The 20606-nt window shown below is 38.4% G+C and overlaps 1 protein-coding gene across 1 annotated transcript; it reads left to right on the plus strand.

Annotated features, from left to right (window-relative positions):
• The first annotated feature begins 313 nt into the window (after positions 1–313).
• LOC122700534 (PRELI domain-containing protein 1, mitochondrial) lies at positions 314–1425 on the plus strand. The gene has a single exon (XM_043913482.1). It carries the CDS (start codon positions 481–483, stop codon positions 1138–1140), a length of 660 nt encoding a protein of 219 aa, XP_043769417.1. The 5' UTR covers positions 314–480; the 3' UTR covers positions 1141–1425.
• The last annotated feature ends 19181 nt before the right edge of the window (positions 1426–20606 follow it).

The raw sequence follows: 20606 nt of genomic DNA on the forward strand, positions 1-20606 counted from the left end.
AGACAGTGGAAACAGTGTCAGACTTTATTTTGGGGGGCTCCAAAATCACTGCAGATGGTGACTGCAGCCATGAAATTAAAAGACACTCCTTGGAAGGAAAATTATGACCAACCTAGATAGCATATGAGACAAGTGCTCGGGCCTGGTGCACTGGGAAGACCCGGAGGAATCGGGTGGAGAGGGAGGTGGGAGGGGGGATCAGGATGGGGAATACGTGTAAATCTATGGCTGATTCATATCAATGTATAACAAAACCCACTGAAAAGTTGTGAAGTAATTAGCCTCCAACTAATAAAAAAAATAAATAGATAATTCCTCATGGCGGCGGGGGTGGTGGAGGCTGGTTGGGTGCGGCGCTGCAGCGACTGATCTGCTGCTAGCCTGGCGGCCGAGCGTCGAGCTCCAGCCCGGCCTCCGCGTGCCCCTCGGGCTCCGCACCCCTGATGCTGCTCGGGCGCTGAGCCCGCCCCGGCCGGGACGATGGTGAAGTATTTCCTGGGCCAGAGCGTGCTACGGAGTTCCTGGGACCAAGTGTTCGCTGCCTTCTGGCAGCGGTACCCGAATCCCTATAGCAAACATGTCTTGACGGAAGACATAGTGCACCGAGAGGTGACCTCTGACCAGAAGCTCCTGTCCCGACGACTCCTGACCAAGACGAACAGGATGCCCCGCTGGGCTGAGCGACTGTTTCCTGCCAATGTTGCTCACTCAGTGTACATCCTGGAGGATTCTATTGTGGACCCACAAAACCAGACCATGACCACCTTCACCTGGAACATCAACCACGCCCGGCTGATGATGGTGGAGGAACGATGTGTTTACCGTGTGAACTCTGATAACAGCGGCTGGACCGAAATCCGCCGGGAAGCCTGGGTCTCCTCTAGCTTATTTGGTGTCTCCAGAGCTGTCCAGGAATTTGGTCTCGCGCGGTTCAAAAGCAACGTGACCAAGACTATGAAGGGTTTTGAATACATCTTGGCCAAGCTGCAAGGTGAGGCCCCTCCCAAAACCCTTGTTGAAACAGCCAAGGAAGCCAAGGAGAAGGCCAAGGAGACGGCACTGGCAGCTACGGAGAAGGCCAAGGACCTTGCCAGCAAGGCAGCCACGAAGAAGCAGCAGCAGCAGCAGCAGTTCGTGTAGCCGGCCCAGGCCCCGAGGCAGCAGCCTAGCAGACTACCGGCGCCAGTCCGTGCCCCCGCCTCCTGTACTTTATCATTAAAAGCCAGCTTCTAGCCCTCTCGACTGTCTGGGTGGTGGGCTGAGGGCAGGGGCCCTGTTTGGCATCTCCAGCACAGCCGGCCAGTTCCCTGTGTCTGAGCTGGGCCTCCCTACTCCTGCATCGGGTGGCCGAGGACAGAGGCAGTGACTTGCCCAGGGTCACTGCATCCAGGTGAAGTGGTCGTAAATGCTAGACTGTGAGCTCCATGAGGGCAGGGACCGTTGTTTTATCCTCTGATGTGTCCCAAGTATCTGAAACAAAATCTTGCGTGTAACAGGCACTCAATAAATACTTGTTGAATTCAGTCGGACCCCAAAAAAAAAAAAAAATAAATAAATAAATAAATAAATAAAAGCAGAGACATTACTTTGCCAACAAAGGTCCGTCTGGTTAAGACTATGGTTTTTCCAGTGGTCATGTGTGGATGTGAGAGTTGGACTATGAAGAAAGCTGAGTGCTGAAAAATTGATGCTTTTGAGCTGTGGTGTTGGAGAAGACTCTTGAGAGTCCCTTGGACTGCAAGGAGATCCAACCAGTCCATCCTAAAGGAGATCAGTCCTGGGTGTTCATTGGAAGGACTGACGCTGAAGCTGAAACTCCAGTACTTTGGCCACCTCATTCGAAGGGTTAACTCATTGGAAAAGACCCTGATGCTGGGAGGGACTGCGGGCAGGAGGAGAAGGGGACCACAGAGGATGAGATGGCTGGATGGCATCACCGACTCAATGGGCATGAGTTTGAGTAAACTCCGGGAGCTGATGATGGACAGGGAGGCCTGGTGTGCTGCGATTCATGGGGTCGCAAAGAGTCGATCATGACTGAGTGACTTAACTGAACTGTACTGAAGTACACTGTTGGTATGAATGTAAATTGGAACAACAACTATGGAAAACAATATGGAGGTTTCTCAAAAAGTGAAAAATAGAACTACCATGTGATACAGCAATTCCACTCCTGGGTATATATCTGAATAAAATAAAAACACTAATTTTGCAGTTCAATGTTTTCAATATTTACAATAGCCAAGATATGGAAGCAACCTAAGTGTCACCAACAGATGAATGAATAAAAAAGACAATAGAATATTGGCCATAAAAAGAATAAAGAATGAAATTTTGCCTTTGCAACAACATGAATGGATCTGGAGGATGTTATGTTTAGTGAAATAAGTCAGAAAGATAAAGATAAATACTGTATGTCTTCATTATATGTGGAACCTAAAAAATAAAATAAATGAATATTTTAAAAAAGAAACAGGCTCATAAAAACAGAGAACAAGCTAATTGTTACCAGTGGGAAGAACGGTGGGTGGAGAGACAATATAGGTGAAAGGGATTAAGAGGTACAAACTACCAAGTATAAAATAAATTAAGTTACAAGGATGTAATGTATAGCACAGAAAATACAGCCAATATTTTATAATAACTTTATATGAGGTGTAATATATAAAAATATCAAGTTACTATGTGGTACATTTAAAACTACTAGAATTAGAGTTTTCCTCTTTATGATTTAAATGATGAATGGAAGATGAACTAATTTTAAAAATTAAAATTAAATAAAATTAAAGGGCTTTCTTGTGCTTCCCTTAAAGGAATGTAAATGGTCTAAACATGCTAACAAGTCAGAGGTTGAAGAAATAAAAAAACAAGAGCCAAATACATGCTGCTTATAAGAAACAAACTTTAAATACAAATAAGCTAAAATAAAACAGATGGAAAAAGATATACTTTCCATAACTTTTTGATTAGATAACACTAGTCAAAAGAAAGCCGTGTTGAATATGTTAACTTCAGTGTCACCTTCAAGAAAAGGGACTGCACTGGAATTTAAGAGGATGTAATGAGTCACTTCTGCAGGCTCAGAGGATTCAGGAAGATGGTTGTTTTAAGTTTCTCAGGTATTTTAACTTAAATGTCCCCATTCTAAGACAGCATCCTGCTCCTTCCCAATCAGGATCTTTACTTTGCACAGCAGAACTGCTGGCCTTGAGAATATTGTGATTCTCTTAGGAGCCCCATTTTGATCCTGGTATTCAGTTTTCTCATTTCTCTGGCTTTGAGAGATGAGAATTTCTTTACATCATATCACAGAGGTCCTTGAACTTCACACTTAAGTCAGTGATCAGTCACCCTCAGCCTTGCACTCTCTTCAATGTTTCCATGACACTCAGCAGGAGAAAACCAACTCCACAAACCTTATGATACTGCTTTCCCTAAGCCTTTCAAATGTCTGCAATATTGAATCCTGTAGTATTTCCTCCTATCAGCATCTGATCGTGACTCACCACCACAGGATATTTGAATACTTGCACTAATACCACAGGCTATCTACACTCTACCTACCACTGGTGATGTAATCTTTATTGCCATCCAACTGGTAATCAGTACCAAATTCTCATTTTAAAGTCTACTTGTCATTTACATTCTGCTGATTTCAACTGTCTTAAGTCAGACTCACAGACTCTGAGGTTAAATTTGCATTCAAGTAGTTTATTAGGAAATGCATTCAAGATAAAATTCTATAGGAGCAAAGGATACAGGACTGAGTAGGAGAACTTGAACTGTGACGGAGTTGAAATAGACACTTTAGTTGGTACCATGAGGACCTCTGAAGATGAGATTTCCTGAACAGAAGAAGAGAATTGAGCCTTTACTCCCCAGATTGGTAAATCTCTGGATGTGGGCTGTCCCTGAGGTGCGGCTTAACCTTGGGTGTAATCTCCTTTGCTGAAGGAAATGCCTCGGTAGGCACTCAGCTGTGAAACTGTCAATAGGGAACTTATGACAAATTATACATGTATACCATAAATTTTAATTCAACTTCTAAAATGAAGCTGATCAAATAGATGCCTTGATGCTAATGGTAGCAGGTGCTAGGGAGAGACAGGAAGAGAAATTACGTAGTGCACCACAGATCTACCAAAATAGTATTGAGTGAAAAGGGGTAAAACAGTTCACCTCATTCCTATTTTTAGTTATGTGAGCTTCATTAAAAAAAAAAAAAAAGTACCACTACTGCTTCACCTTCTTGGAAGAAGAGCCAATGATAATAAACCCTTCAGCAGGAGTTTTTGGCATCTTCCTAAAAGAACCAGAAAGAATAGTTCCCCTTTACTTGACAGTTGTCAAATGGTTACACACTTATTACAGACACATAATTCTTTTACTTCAGATTGCTCAACGGATGCATCAGGCTATCAGGGATGGAAGACAAAAGGTCAAGGGAACAAAGAGTCTAGCTGATACTCATTTTAAAATTAAACAAAACCATTTCCCAAATACTAATTTCTCTTCATTGTTAACATGAGCTCAACATTTCTGTTTTATCCTCATTGAACCCATGTTGTAGGATTGGTCTATTCAATACATACTAACTCAGTTGAAAGAATTTTTAATGTGTCAACAGAAAATGTGTGTCTGATCTTTTCCCAAATAAACATTATGTGGAATAAGTATTTTTGGATCACACAATTTCTTTTTACCTTCATATATCTCAAGTCCCTTCATTAGGAAGTTTTTCTCTTTTAGAGTTATTGTAAGTCAGACCTATCCAAAAGCAAAGAACTGCCCTCCCAACAGGGATTGCTGCCTGACTATGTAACCTCACCTATACAACAGGAAGGGGCGCACAGTTCTTGAGGCACCAGCCTACTGTGTTCCTCCTTTGCCTGATAAAGAAATAAAGCCACTCTTTCTTTCTCCTCCATAACTCTGTCTCTGTATTTCTGTTTGGCATTGGTGCAAAAAGAGCCAAGATTTTGGCAACATCCCCAAACAAATGTATCAGACAATTTCATTTCCTTGACTAAAGCTGGCTTTACTCCAGATTCTAGTCCAAATATTACTCACCCCATACATTCTCCACATGGTACCTAACAAAGTCACAAGAAATCATCCACACCCAACCATCACAGGTTCCACCTACACCTATAAAGTAAGCGTTGACAAAGTACATGTCATGAAATCCATATAATTCCACATCTTCAAAGAGTTTAAGAATAGAAAAAACATCTGCCTTTACATCCCAAAGAATCACTGTAGGATTCTGATGCATGGGTTATTAACACCAGAGAAATGAGATAACTAACTGCATTTGTCTGCTCAGGCTGCCATAATGAAGTACCATATCCTGTGTAGCTTAAACATCACAAATTTATTTCTCATTGTCCTGAAAACTACAAGATCATGGTGCTACCCTATACAGCTCTTGGTTAGGGCCCTCTTCCAAGTTTGCAACTGGCCACCTTCTTGCTATGTCCTCACAAGGTGAAGAGAGAAAGAACTTTGGTCCCTCTTCCTCTTCTATATGTACACTGATCTCATGATGGGGCCCCACCCTCATGAAATCATCTAAACCAAATTACCTTTCAAAGAATCATCCAAATACCATCACATTGGGCTTAGAGTTTCAACATGATTTTTTGAGGAACACTCAGTCTATATCACCAACACACTCAGAGAGTCAGAATTATGTACTGTCTTTGTCCTAATTTCAAGACTGTTTTCTGTATATTGAACAAATGCCTACATTAGCTGCTTAATGAACAAGAATTAAAGTTGGTTACAAAAGTATATTTTAATAATGACTTTTAAACACAGATTCAATAATAAATAACTGGTTAGATAAATACTTTTGTGATATGGTCTTGAATTTAATTTCATATTTTAATTGGATATTTTATCAGCTAAACATTTTACTTATATGGAAAGCTCATGCATTGAGAAAATATGGTTAACTGAATTGTTTGGTCAGTTAAACACTGAGGCAGAAGATCCTTTAATTCAACAATCTGTGTGCTTTGAATACAAACACATACACCAATACACACTTTATCTAAATTAATCTATATCTAGTTAGACATATATCAACTCAGTTCAGTATCTCAGTTGTGTCCAACACTGCAACCCCATGGACTGCAGCATGTCAGGGGACTCCCTGTCCATCACCAACTCCCGGAGTTTACTCAAACTCATGTCCATTGAGTCGGTGATGCCATCCAACCATCTCATCCTCCATCATCCACTTCTTCTCCTGCCTTCAATTGTTCCCAGCATCAGTGTCTTTTCAAATGAGTCAGTTCTTTGCATCAGGTGGCCAAAGGATTGGAGTTTCAGCCTCAGCATCAGTCCTTCCAATGAATATTTAGGACTGATTTCCCTTCGGATGGACTGGTTTGATCTCCCTGCAGTCCAAGGGAATCTCAAGAGTCTTCTTCAACACCACAGTTCAAAAGCACCAATTTTTCAGTGCTCAGCTTTCTTTATAGTCCAACTGTCACATCCATACATGACCACTGGAAAAACCACAGCCTTGACTAGACGGACCTTTGTTGGCAAAGTAATGTCTCTGCTTTTTAATATGCTGTTTAGGTTGGTCATAACTTTTCTTCCAAGGAGCAAGTGTCTTTTAATTTCATGGCTGCAGTCACCATCTGCAGTGATTTTGGAGCCCCAAAAATAAAGTCTGTCACTGTTTCCATTGTTTCCCCATCTATTTGCCACACAGTGGTGGGACTGGATGCCATGATCTTAGTTTTCTGAATGTTGAGTTTTAAGCCAACTTTTTGACTCTCCTCTTTCACTTTCATCAAGAGGCTCTTTAGTTCTTCTTCACTTTCTGCCATAAGGGTGGTGTCATCTGCATATCTGAGGTTACTAATATTTCTCCCAGCAATCTTGGTTTCAGCTTGTGCTTCATCCAGGCCAGCATTTCTCATGATGTACTCTGCATATAAATTAAATAAGCAGGGTGACAATATACAGCCTTGACGTACTCCTTTTCCTATTTGGAACCAGTATGTTTTTCCACATCCAGTTCTAACTGTTGCTTTCTGACCTGCATACAGATTTCTCAACAGGCAGGACAGGAGGTCCGGCATTCCCATCTCTTGAAGAGTTTTCCAGAGTTTGTTGTTGTCCACACAGTCAAAGGCTTTGGTGTAGTCAATAAAACAGAGATAGATGTTTTTTCTGGAACTCTCTTGCCTTTTTGATGATCCAACGGATGTTGGCAATTTTATCTCTGGTTCCTCCACCGTTTCTAAAACCAGCTTGAACATCTGGAAGTTCATGGTTCACATATTGTTGAAGCCTGGCTTGGAGGATTTTGAGCATTACTTTACTAGTGTGTGAGATGAGTGCAATTGTACAGTAGTTTAAGCATTCTTTGGCATTGCCTTTCTTTGGGATTGGAATGAAAACTGACCTTTTCCAGTCCTGTGGTCACTGCTGAGTTTTCCAAATTTGCTGGCATATTGAGTGTAGCACTTTCACAGCATCATCTTTTAGGATTTTGAATAGCCCAACTGGAATTCCATCACCTCCACTAGCTTTGTTCGTAATGATGCTTCCTAAGGCCCACTTGACTTCATATTCCAGGATATCTGGCTGTAGGTGAGTCATCACATAATCGTGAATATCTCGGTCATGAAGATCTTTTTTGCATAGTTCTTCTGTGTATTCTTGCCACCTCTTAATATCTTCTGCTCCTGTTAGGTCATATGTATAGCCATATATAAGCTGCATAATTTAATCTTTCTCAGTGCTTCAGTGTCTTTCAAGACTTTTAGAATACTTTGACCAATAATAATTATACCATAAATACAGATGATTAACATTAGGCTGTTTTGTACATATCAGAAAGTATATTTGTGTATTTTTCATTTTATGAAAAAGAGGCAGAAACTTAGAGTCCTTCTTTAAATGGATGTAATACATATTGTGTAAGTCCAGCCAATTAAATGCTCCAAGATTACCAAGAAAAACACCTATCTGTTATCTAGAATGACAAAAACTTAATACAAATACAATATCATAAAGTAGGAGGTGAATTTACTTGTAATGGCACATTATGTTGGCTTTGGTCTTCCAAGCTACAGAATATTCAGTAGGTTTTAATAATAAGTATAAAGGGGTTGTTCGATCTTGAAAGATACAACAACCTTGAGCTAAAAGGCATAAATCATCTTTCTTTGACCAGCACTTACACTTCCCCAAAGCAAAGATTTTATTGATGTCATCCAATATGAAAAACATGTCTTAACTCCCCTTCTTATCCACTCATCTCTTATTCAGAGTTACTTGGGAAATGACAAATTCTCTTTATATCCATCCCATAAACAGTGCTTAGCTCCTGGACCAATTTATGGTTCCCAGTCCCTGGTCTAGTCATCGGTGTTAGTCTAACCACTGGCTCCATCTCTGCAACACAGAATTCTGCAAGTATGACTGGGGCTGAGATAGAAAAGTAAACAGTCAGGATGCCAGTGTAAGAATGAATGGAATCCAATAAATCAGGTTTGCATGTAATGAAAGTTAATTCACAGTAACCTGCATGACCAGTTTTTCAATATATGAAGTCCTCAAGAATAATACATTTTTCCAGAGCCCTTTTCTCCTGAGCCCACCAAACAGAACATAGTCTTTCTCTTTACCAGACCAGAAGTCCATCTTTATGCAGCATTCAGATTTCTCATTATTCAACTGACAACTCTTCCATCCCAATTTCATTTGATTTTTCTTCTTCTCAGGAATCAGCATAATTCTTATTACTCAACACTTTTCATAAGCATATATCAATTAATCTTCAATAATAACTAACTTCATTTAGAAAAGTCTTTTTATTTTTCATATACCCTTGAGCTAATTCTGAAAATCACTGGCTACTCACACATATGATTCATCAGCTGGGTGCTTAACTGTTAGTCTCTGAACACATTGAACAAACAGAGAAATCATCAGTCCGTATTCATGTCTGATCCTCTCTTTCCCTATTCTGGAATAAGCAATGGGCTTGTAAATTTTTATTGAAACTGACAGATGAAGACAGATGAAGGCTGTATTTTTCTTATGTCTCCAAAAGAATCCCCTCCCCCAAAAAATATTGGTTAAAAGTTACAGTTGGTTAAAATTTTTTGTCAGTTTGCTTTAACTTTAAACCTATAAAATAAAAAAATATTCTCACCCAAAGCAAGATAGAGAAAAATAGGCAATTATAGCATATTCTTGGCTTTTGATGTATTCAGCTTCAAATTTTTCATCCTTTCTGTACAATTGCTATGCTGAGAACCATTTTTTGTTTCTGTTTAACATTCAGGACAAAGAAATGTACATGCCTATAGACCTATTTTGTCTAGAAATAAAAGTAATGAATGAGAGTCACATTTGAATAACAAGAGTGGACTAGACATGAGAGAAAAGAACAGGCCTAGGCAGCTTCAATTCTCCATCTTAAAATTACTTACTATTGTTGAGAATAATAGAACATCAAAAGGATAAATTCAAAACTCAAATTAGTTCCTGTCCTCCCAGGAGAGACTGCCTGCCTGATTCTGATCTGTCTTTCATGAGTCGTTTCTCACTCAAAGTTACAATTTCAAGGGCTAGAGTGTCATTCCAATATGCAAAGGAGCATTGGCATTAATGAGAGTTATATTTAGAAATCCTTCTACTGTGAGATAGAATATAACATTAAACTTGTGAATTTTAAGGTCATGACAAGGACATATTGACATGCTAAAATTTCAAAACTATGTAAATTAGCTACTTGGGTAATCGCAGGCTCTACAAATCTTCTGCTCAAATTAAGAGGCAAGTTTGTTCATTTCTCCCACAACTCAGGATCTGTCAGAATAGGGTTATGCTGTATTCTGCTGACAAACCATCCCTAAATCTTACCAATTGATTTATAAAAGCCGAGGTCTATTTCTACCTCACACCACATGGCTGCCTTTGCAGGTCTTCTCATTCTGGATGGAAAGTGATTGAGAAGCACCCATCTCAAATGTTGCTAGTCACTTTGACAATGGGAAAATATAGCTCTAGGGTGTGTTGCACCAGTGATTAACTGTTTCTGCCTAGAAACGACTCTCACTCTTCTCTAACAAGTCATTGGCTAAAACAAGCCATAGGCATGACAACCAACCATAATGGGGGCAGGGAGGTACAATCTCTCCAGGTATCCATAGTGAAAGATGACCACCAGAGCAGTGGTCAGAAGAACAAAAGTCCCTTAGAAACTTATTAGTTAAAGGAGTCATGCAAATACAAAATATACAAATAAGTAAAGGAGGTATGTACCCCACTGGAGTAAGGATATGGAGGAGATGACCAATGATGTGGTAGAGTAATGTGAGGGGAGCGAGATTAATTAGAAGGTCCATTTTAGACAAGCTGGTCAGTTGACCAGATAAAGTCGACAGCAGATACTTTTTTATATTTTCCCATTGTCTTTTACTCAGGGAAATGTTAACCAAAACTACACGACTTGGTCTGAGTTGTTTCATAACATGAGGTCCCAGTAAAGAACATGGTGCTGCCACAGAACACTAACAAAGAGAATTCTGGAAGGACCAAAAGAGGGAGGAGATGACCAGCCTCCCAGAGTCCTTTTCGTTGGAATCCATCTTGGCTGAGCAATGCTATGCACCACCAGGAAGGACTCTGAGTCAGAGTGACTGGCCAGAGACAACCTGGAAACTAACCCCCTTACTATAAAAGCGGAGCTATAAACCAGGTGGCCCAGCAGGTCTCCCGGGTTCCCCTGCCCTGCTGCTCTGTGCCCAGGCCACCTCAAAGAGTTACTCATTTCCCCCTAGGTAGCTCTCAGGTATATGAGATATATATGTTAACAAACTTCTGTTTGATTTTCTCTTATTAATCTTTTATTATGGACATCTTAGTTAAGAACTCAGAAGAGCAGAGAAAAAAATATTTTTCTTCCCCTTGTGGACTTAAAAAATATTCACAGCCTAAAAGTTGAGAGTTATGCTTTACTCTGTGGCAATTTTTAAGACTACAAGCCCAGAAGACAGCATCACAAGTAATCCTGAGAGAACTGTTCCCAGAACTGTTCTCTCCTCAGGAGGCAAAGGGAAGAGCCAGATTATACAGAAGTTTTGCAATAAAGGTAATCTGAATGTCAAAAGATTATTGTTATTAAAGAAAATCAGATATTCCAAGTTAAGGAATTTAGTGCTTTTCTATGTATGGGAAGATGGAAAATTCTGGGCTCAATGAAGTCATTCATTTGATATGAACCTCAGCTATCTGGGGTCAATATCCTGTGTTTTCACATCTTGAATTTCCTTGTGGCTCACCGTAGTGAGTGGCTACAGGCTGATGAGTGCTAGATCACAGGTATTCTTCTTGAGTTCCCTCAGGGTTCACCAATTCACCATCTGTGATGACTGTGACATCCTTTGTTTATTGATAAGGCAGGAAATATTCCATTTCTCACCCTGTATATGTATGGACTTCATCAGTGAAATTCCTTCCCCCACCCCCCCCCACCGGCTTCTAGTTAGGTTCCTCTTCTGAGAGGATGGGGTGAAATCAGAGAGAGGTGGAAGAGTGAAGTCACCATATCTTTCCTGATGGGACTGCTGCTGGCTGACTGCATCCCACAACTCCATAACTATAGCCAGGTAGCCCTCACTCATGCATTCGCTCCATGGGATTCCACGCATCCCACCGAAGTGGCCAAACCCTCTTCAGCTACTTCAGACCCAAGAGTGGTAACTTGCTAATGTTTCTAGCCACTGGGTACTGCACTATCTGATGTGGTTTCCCTCACTGCTATGAACTGAATTGAGTCCCCACAAAACTCATTTGAGAGGACACAGTGAGAAGGCAGACTTCTGCAAGCCAGGAAGAGAGCCCTCATCACAACCCAACCATGCTGGCAACCTAATCTCAGACTTCCAGCCTCCAGAACTGAGAGAAAATAAATACTTGTTGTTTAAACCACCTTGACCATGGTATTGTGTTACGGCAGCCTGAGCAGTATTAGACACTAACCTATACTCTTATAATAATCCCTTTATTAAACTCTTCTCAAATTATCCCACACAAGCATCTCTTTTCCTGCTGAGATCCTTATTCATACAAAATATGTATTTTGAATTCTCATTTGTTTGCACCTATAATTTCTCTACAACTTATAATTTCCTATACAAATGACAGCTTAATTATAACTTAGAAAATTAGAACAAACTTTAGTTTTTAAAGGGTAAAATATTTAAGCAAATATACCATTTATGTTTTATTTAAGGCACAATATATAGCATAATTATTCAGAGAACAGGACTAGAGGTTTAGGCAGACTTGGAATTCACTCCCATTTCTGTACATGGTAGCAGAGTTACTCTGCCAAGTGACTTCTCTAATGTTCAAGTTCCTCATCTGTTAAATAAAAATCACAATCTAAATTATACTCCAATTAAAAATAGATTGAAAAAATTTTTTAAAAAGAATCACAATCTGTTTTATAACTAATATGATTATCATAGGGTTGCAATAATAGCCCAAAATGACACAGAGAAAGCTATTACTATTACTATGGTGGTGGTTATGTTTAAATGAAGTTGCTTTTACAGCACCAAAGACTTAATCATCCATTTCCTATATAAAAGGTAGCTACTTTTTGCATAGACCTCAAGTATATTGTAGTGTAGAGGTGGAATTTAAAGGAAGGTATTAAACAGGCTGTGTTTTAGCTTATGGGCAAGTAATAAACTGTATCATTTATCTTGAATGTATCATAGATAAGCTGCTATATAACGATTGCCACTTCAGATAGCTGTGAAATTAGGTGATTAACTAGTTGTTATTTAGCCTTCTAATTTCTGTATAAGTCTAATTACATGAAATAGAAGTTGGGGTTTTGATTTTTTACTTTGCTTTTCTGTTTGAAGTGTCATTGTAACTACTGTATTGTAAATGATGGAAAATAATTGCGTATGTTATTTTGGGGTGTGTTATTTGCATCAGTATTTTATCTCTATTAATGTTTGTGCTCATCACTGCATATAAAAAAACTTGGATGTATCAATGTAACTTAATTTTTTATTTTCATACTGGCATTGTAGACACTTGAGAAAGCTGTATCTTGCAGGCTTGACTTAACTTTTTTTCCTTAAAAATCTGGAATATAATCTTATACCATTTACTGGAAGAAACAAGACAAAGCATTTGAGTGTAAAACTCTCCAAATGTTTTGGATTTACAGCATTTCTTTGATAAATGAACTGCATACCACTAGTGCAGATCTAGTACAGCGTTGACAATAAGCTAATAATGTATAAACTTTTCTTTACTCCATTAATACAAGCAGTGTTTTATTTAATAATCATCGATGAAATAAATGTGCCTGATATTAATTTTAAAAATTACAGTATTAGATCATAAAATAAAAACCAGCAGTACATTTTTAGTCACACTGAAAATGAAGGACTTAATTTTCCCCACAAGTTTCAGTGTTTTTAGTAATCAATTCTATGCATTTTATATAAATAGAAATATATATATATTACACATAAAAAGGAATAGCCTAAGATTAATTTAAAAGATTATTTACAGATGGCAAATTTATGGAGTCACTATTTAAGTAAACTTGCTGCCCTCCACAGCCTTCTAATTTTATTTATCTGGTCCAGCAGTTTACTGGTATCTGCTCGCTTGTTGGAGAAGAATCAGTGCTGGCAGCGCATGTTTAAGAAACACCAAGGGCAAAAGATTGATGTTTGTACCAGGTACAAAACTGGCACAGTTTTTTTTGTTCAGGGCTGTGTTTACTACCCTGAAATGTCATATTTTCTGTATTTCAGTTCCAAGACTGTGATGTCTTGTTAAATTGACAGTAAATGATAAACTTCAGTGTTTTCATAATATAACAGTCCTTTTTGATAAAGGCGTACCCGAGCTAAATACACTGCTCTTAGCTGATTCTAATCATGGACTTTTTAAAAAGAAAAAAAAAAAAAATTCCAAGATCCTGCTAAAGTCTAAATTTAGCATATTGACAAAAGAATATGGATTTGTACCCTCTTTAAAACCTTTTTTTTTTTTTTACCAGTTTTCTTTTGTGTTAATGCTCTCTTAAATAAAACACTGCATGAATTCCAAGTTGCATACTTGCATACTATTTTAATTTACAAATTGTTTTTTAATCAAATATCCTGGTATTTTGTTTCTTTTTCCTTCAGGGTGTTTAAGTATGTTACTGTAGTAGCAAAACTTTTTCATTTAAAAAATCTCTACTACTAATTCTAAAGTTGGTTTGTGTTAAGTAAAAGTTAAATCATACACTGCAAGGTGTAGGAAGATTTGTTTTAAAGAACCCAATGATATAGGTTTGATTACTAAGTTTGAGCTATTAACTGTTTAACAATTTTAGACTTGTGGCTTTCTTTCTTTGGTTTGTTTGTTTTTGCTTTTACTTCTGTGCTACACTAGTTTGCCATGTAGCAATTGCACTGTGCAATATTACAATAAGGACTGGGAAAATTTTTATGGATGTAATGTCTATTACGGTTTGCGATAGTATTTCTCTCTAGTTCTCAGTGATTTAAATGTGACCAAGCCTTCTGTACTTTGTCACAAAAAGCGGGTTTTCCAGGTGACTATTTTGGTGAGTGTCAAAATAAGAATTTATGGTGTATTACTGTCGATTCACTTTGAATTAAAATATTGCAGCAAAAAAAAAAAAAAAGAATCACAATCTGTTTTATAACTAATATGATTATCATAGGGTTGCAATAATAGCCCAAAATGAAACAGAGAAAGCTATTACTATTACTATTAATCATTATTACTATTATTCTCTTATCATGAATCCTTTTATGATATTGCTTTTTGGGAAGCTCCTTGAAACCTGACCATATCCATGGATACTAGTTCTCACAACCCTCAAAGCCCATGGGATTCTTACAACAAGGAGAATAGATTAGTACCCATCTACATGCTCCAAAGGCAGCATGAACTAAGGCCAGGAGGCATCCTGCATTTTGCCTAAGAACATTCCTTTTAGAGGGGAAGTTAATCAGTGCCTTATCACCCTTAATGAAGTTCTCATATTAAATGCAGGACACTTGATACAATTTACTTTAATTAATTACTTTTCTATGCTTAGAGAAAGTGCTTGAGGAATTATTTGTTCTGTCTGAACATTCTCTTTTTATCTTTTTTGTCTGCTGCCATGTCAGACATGGATATGTCCTGAACAGAGAGCTGAAAAATACTAACAAGCACTAACTACTACCTCAGCAACTAACATAAGACTTATTCATACATCACTTAATTTTTCTTTAATAACATAGAATTTTCTATGGCTCAACCAATAAGCATCTTATAGGAAAGTCAAGTTAGGCTCTGAAGTCTGCACATATTATGAGCCTCTGCGATAGGAAAAAAGATTTCTCAGCAGGCAGACTGAATTATGAAAAGTCTGAAAACCAACAATTTATGCAACAAGGTTATGCAACAAGGAAGGTTTAGCTTTTTAAATCCAATGTTCAAAAATAATTTCTAATAAATTGCTGCTATGCATGACCTTGAAAGATACCTAATCAACCCAACTTCCAAGATAAGAATATTAAACAAATGAGATGTATGACCTTGATCAAGTTCCTTAGCCTCTCTGATTTTTAGATACCTCATTAAAATGGGGCAAAAAATGGAACACAGACCAAGGGCTGCTGAAAGAATGACATGAAATAAGGCATACAAACTACAGCCTCCTGATGTACAGGAAACACTCAATTATTGTTAGATGTGTGTGTGTCAATCACTCAGCTACATTCAATTCTTTTCTGCCCCACGGACTGTAGCTCACCAGGTTCCTCTGTCCATGGATTTCCCAGGCAAGAACACTGGAGTGGGTAGCCATTTCCTTTTCCAGGGGATTTTCCCAATCCAGGAATCAAACCCACATCTCTTGTGTCTCCTGCATTGGCAGGGGGATTCTTTACCATTATTGCTACCTGGGGAGCCCAGTTGTTAGATAGGCTATTATTATGATATCTTATGTCCATTCTAGCCCTACTACACTATGACCCATTGACATTTGAAAATTTGACTCATCCCACAATAAAAATGGGCTACTCATATTGCTATATGACTACTCTTTCAGTTTAAAGCTTTCAAATAAACATTTGTATCCCAAGAAAGATTTGACAGTTTTCAGTTTTTAAGGTTATCCCATGTAGGTATGTCCATGAAGATCACTGGCTTATTAAATAACTCCATTCTGATAAGCAACAAAGCTTTACTGGCCAATCACAATCTAGACTATAATAAAACTAACATAAATTTAAACTTAAAAAGCTTGGAGAAATAGGGAAACCAGGTTTTAAACATTAAATATTAAGTATCTACTAATTTGCCCAAGGATTCATTTTAACTGTGAAGTTTATAACTTTAAAAAATGATCCAGCATAAATTAATGAATAAACTAATAAAGAAGTTCTCATTCATGTTTTGAGGTTTCTGAGTTTTATGATTTGCTTTTGTTATTGTTCAGTCACTCAGTCATGTCTGACTCTTTCTGACCCCAGGGACTGCAGCACACCAGGCTTCCTTGTCTTTCACCATCGCCCAGAGCTTGCTCAAACCCATGTCCATCAAGTCTGTGATACCAACCAACCATCTCCTCCTCTGTCATTTCCTTCTCCTCCTGCCTCAATCTTTCCCAGCATCAGGGTCTTTTAGAATAAGTCAGCACTTCGCATCAGGTGGCCAAAGTATTGGAGCTTCAGCTTCAGCATCAGTCCTTCCAATGAATATTTAAGACTGATTTCCTTTAGAATTGACTGGTTTGAACTCCTTGCAGTCCAAGGAACTCTCAAGAGTCTTCTTCAGCACCACAGTTCAAAAACATCAATTCTTCAGTGCTCAGCCTTCTTTATGGTCCAACTCTCACATCCATACACAACGACTGGAAAAACCATAGCTTTAAATAGACGGGCCTTTGTCGGCAGGTAATGTCTCTGCTTTTTAAAACGCTGTCTAAGACATACAGATGGCTAACAAACACATGAAAAGATGCTCAACATCACTCATTATCAGAGAAATGCAAATCAAAACCACAATGAGGTACCATTTCACGCCAGTCAGAATGGCTGCTATCCAAAAGTCTACAAGCAATAAATGCTAGAGAGGGTGTGGAGAAAAGGGAACCCTTTCACACTGTTGGTGGGAATGAAAACTAGTAAAGCCACTATGGAGAACAGTGTGGAGATTCCTTAAAAAACTGGAAATAGAACTGCCATATGACCCAGCAATCCCACTCCTGGGCATACACACTGAGAAAACTAGATCTGAAAGAGACACGTGCACCCCAATGTTCATCACAGCACTGTTTATAATAGCCAGGACATAGGAGCAACCTAGATGTCCATCAGCAGATGAATAGATAAGAAAGCTGTGGTACATATACACAATGGAATATTACTCAGCCATTAAAAAGAATACATTTGAATCAGTTCTAATGAGGTGGATGAAACTGGAGCCTATTATACAGAGTAAAGTAAGCCAGAAAGAAAAACACCAATACAGTATACTAACACATATATATGGAATTTAGAAAGATGATAACGATAACCCTGTATGTGAGACAGCAAGAGAGACACAGATATATTGAACAGTCTTTTGGACTCTGTGGGAGAGGGCAAGAGCGGGATGATATGGGAGAATGGCATTGAAACATGTAAATTATCATATGTGAAATGAATCGCCAGTCCAGGTTTGATGCATGATGCAGGATGCTTGGGGCTGGGGCACTGGGATGACCCAGAGGGATGGGATGGGGAGGGAGGTGGGGGGGGGGTTCAGGATGGGGAACACATGTACACCCATGGAGGATTCAAGTCAATGTATGGCAAAACCAATACAATGTTGTAAAGTAAAATAAATAAATTAATTAATTTTTAAAAAAATAAATAAAAAATAAAACGCTGTCTAGATTTCTCACAGCTTTTCTTCCAAGGAGCAAGTGTTCTTTAATTTCATGGCTGTAGTCACCATCTACAGTGAATTTGGACCCCACGAAAATAAATTCTCACACTGTTTCCATTGTTTCCCTATCTATTTGCGATGAAGTGATGGGACCAGATGTCATGATATTACTTTTTTGAATGTGGAGTGCTAAGCCAGCTTTTTCACTCTCCTCTTTCACCTTCACCAAGAGGCTCTTTAGTTCCTCTTCACTTTCTGCTATTAGTATGGTGTCATCTGCATATCTGAGATTATTTATATTTCTCCTGGCAATCTTAATTCCAGCTTGTGCTTCATCCAGTCTGGCATTTCACATAATGTACCCTGCATATATGTTAAATAAGCAAGGTGACAGGATACAGCTGTGACGTACTCCTTTCCCAATTTTGAACCCAGTCTATTGTTCCATGTCTGGTTCTTCTTGACTTGCACACATGTTCATCAGAAGGCAAGTAAGGTGGTCTGGTGTTCCCATCTCTTTAAGAACTTTCCATGGTTTGTTGTGATACACACAATCAAAGGCTTTAACACAGTCAATGAAGCAGAAGTAGATGTTTTTCTGGAATTCTCTAGCTTTTCTGTGATTCAGTGGATGGTGGCAATTTGATCTCTGGTTCCTCTGCCTTTTCTAAATCCAGCTTGTAAATCTGCAAGTTCTTGGTTCACATAATGTTGAAGCCTAGCTTGAAGGATTTTGAGCATTACCCGCCTAGCATGTGAAATGAGTCTAGTTGTGCAATAGTTTGAACATTCTTTGGTATTGCCCTTCTTTGGGATTGGAATGAAAACTGACCTTTTCCAGTCCTGTGGCCACCACTGAGTTTTCCAAATTTGCTGGCATATTGGATGCAGTACTTTAACAGCATCAGCTTTTAGGATTTGAAATAGCTCAACTGGAATTCCATTACCTCCACTAGCTTTGTTCATAGTGATGCTTCCTAAGGCCCACTTGACTCGGCACTCCAGGACATCTGGCTCTAGGTGAGTGATCACAACAGCATGATTATCTGCATCATGAAGATCTTTTTTGTATAGCTCTTCTGTGCATTCTTGCTACTTCTTAATATCTCCTACTTCTGTTAGGTCCATTCCATTTCTTTGCTTTGTCAAGCCCATCTTTGCATGAAATGTTCCCTTGGTATCTCTAATTTTCTTGAAAAGATCTCTAGTCTTTCCCATTCTGTTGTTTTCCTCTATTTCTTTACACTGATTGCTGAGGAAGGCTTTCTTATCTCTCCTTGCTGTTCTTTGGAAATCTGCATTCAGACAGGTATATCTTTCCTTTTTTCCTTTGCCTTTAGCGTCTCTTCTTTTCTCAGCTATTTGTAAGGCCTCTACAGACAACCATTTTGCCTTTTTGCATTTCTTTTTCCTGGGGATGGTTTTGATCACCGCTTCCTATACAATGTTATGAACCTCCATCCATAGTTCTTCAGGCATTCTCTCAGACCTAATCCCTTGAATCTAGTTCTCACTTCCACTGCATAATCATAAGGGATTTGATTTAATTCATACCTGAATGGCCTTCTGGTTTTCCTTACTTTCTTCAATTTAAGTCTGAATTTTGCAATGTTATTTTTTAATAATTCCAAAATACATTTTCAAAAACATTTTTTAAATGAGGAGGGGTTATAATCCCAAGGAGCCTACTGTATGAAGAAATGTTTCTGAAGTGCATTCAGTCATGCCAGACAGTGGGTTGCCCTTACTAGAAGAATTAGTCAAAAAGAAGGTATATACATGTAGTCAGACAGTTCACAATCCAGTTTTTATTTCCCCAAACAGGACCCAAAATGTCAGGAAATAAGCAGATGATATTCTAGCCCTTTTCAATATTTTATAATTTTTTAAATTTTCTTTGGAAAGAAGAGGAATTTCTTAAGACAAAAGTAACTATTTCTGCTTCAGAAGTTAATTGTGGTTATGTAACTTAAGGAATAAAGGCTGTCATATAAAAATACAATTCAAGCAAAGTTGGGATGCTAGTCAAGATAATCTACTTCTACAATGAAATCTAAAGCTGGATGAATTGTGAGCTTTCCTATAAGATCAGAATAAAAAAAGGATTTAATATTGACTTTCCCAGGATAAATGTTCACAAGACAAATTCTCAGTATTATGTCACAAGCAAATCCCTCACACCTACACCCATTCTCAGCTGGAGTTAACAACTAGAGAATTAACAAAGTGAATGTCCATCAAAGGCTGTGAAATAAAAGGGCTCAATATAGGATCCTTTAAAACACTTTCAAAACCTCCTGAATGTGGACTGTTCCACAGGATAACCTTCTTGGACTCTTCAAAAGTCACTGTCATGAGAAACAACCACACACATCAAAAAAAGTTTTTAAATAAATAAAATAGAAGAACATCTATTAAACAGCTAAAATTTATAAAAACTTATTTTATCAAGTGTTGGCAAGGAGGAATAAGAATGCTTATACACGGCTACTGAAAATGTAAAATAGTACAACCACCTTGGAAAACTATTTTGCAATTTCTTCAAAGATTAAATATACATCTGCTACATGATTCGGCCATTTCAATCCTAGAAATATACCCAAGACAAAAAAAAAAAAAAAAGCATATGTCCATATAGAGACTGGGACAGAAAT

This window comes from Cervus elaphus, chromosome 9, assembly GCF_910594005.1.
Source record: "Cervus elaphus chromosome 9, mCerEla1.1, whole genome shotgun sequence".
Taxonomy (NCBI): Eukaryota; Metazoa; Chordata; class Mammalia; order Artiodactyla; family Cervidae; genus Cervus; species Cervus elaphus.

What these genes read in the sequence shown, in the direction of transcription:
- LOC122700534 (XM_043913482.1), top strand. Translation starts at nt 481, where the DNA reads ATGGTGAAGTATTTCCTGGGCCAGAGCGTGCTACGGAGTTCCTGGGAC.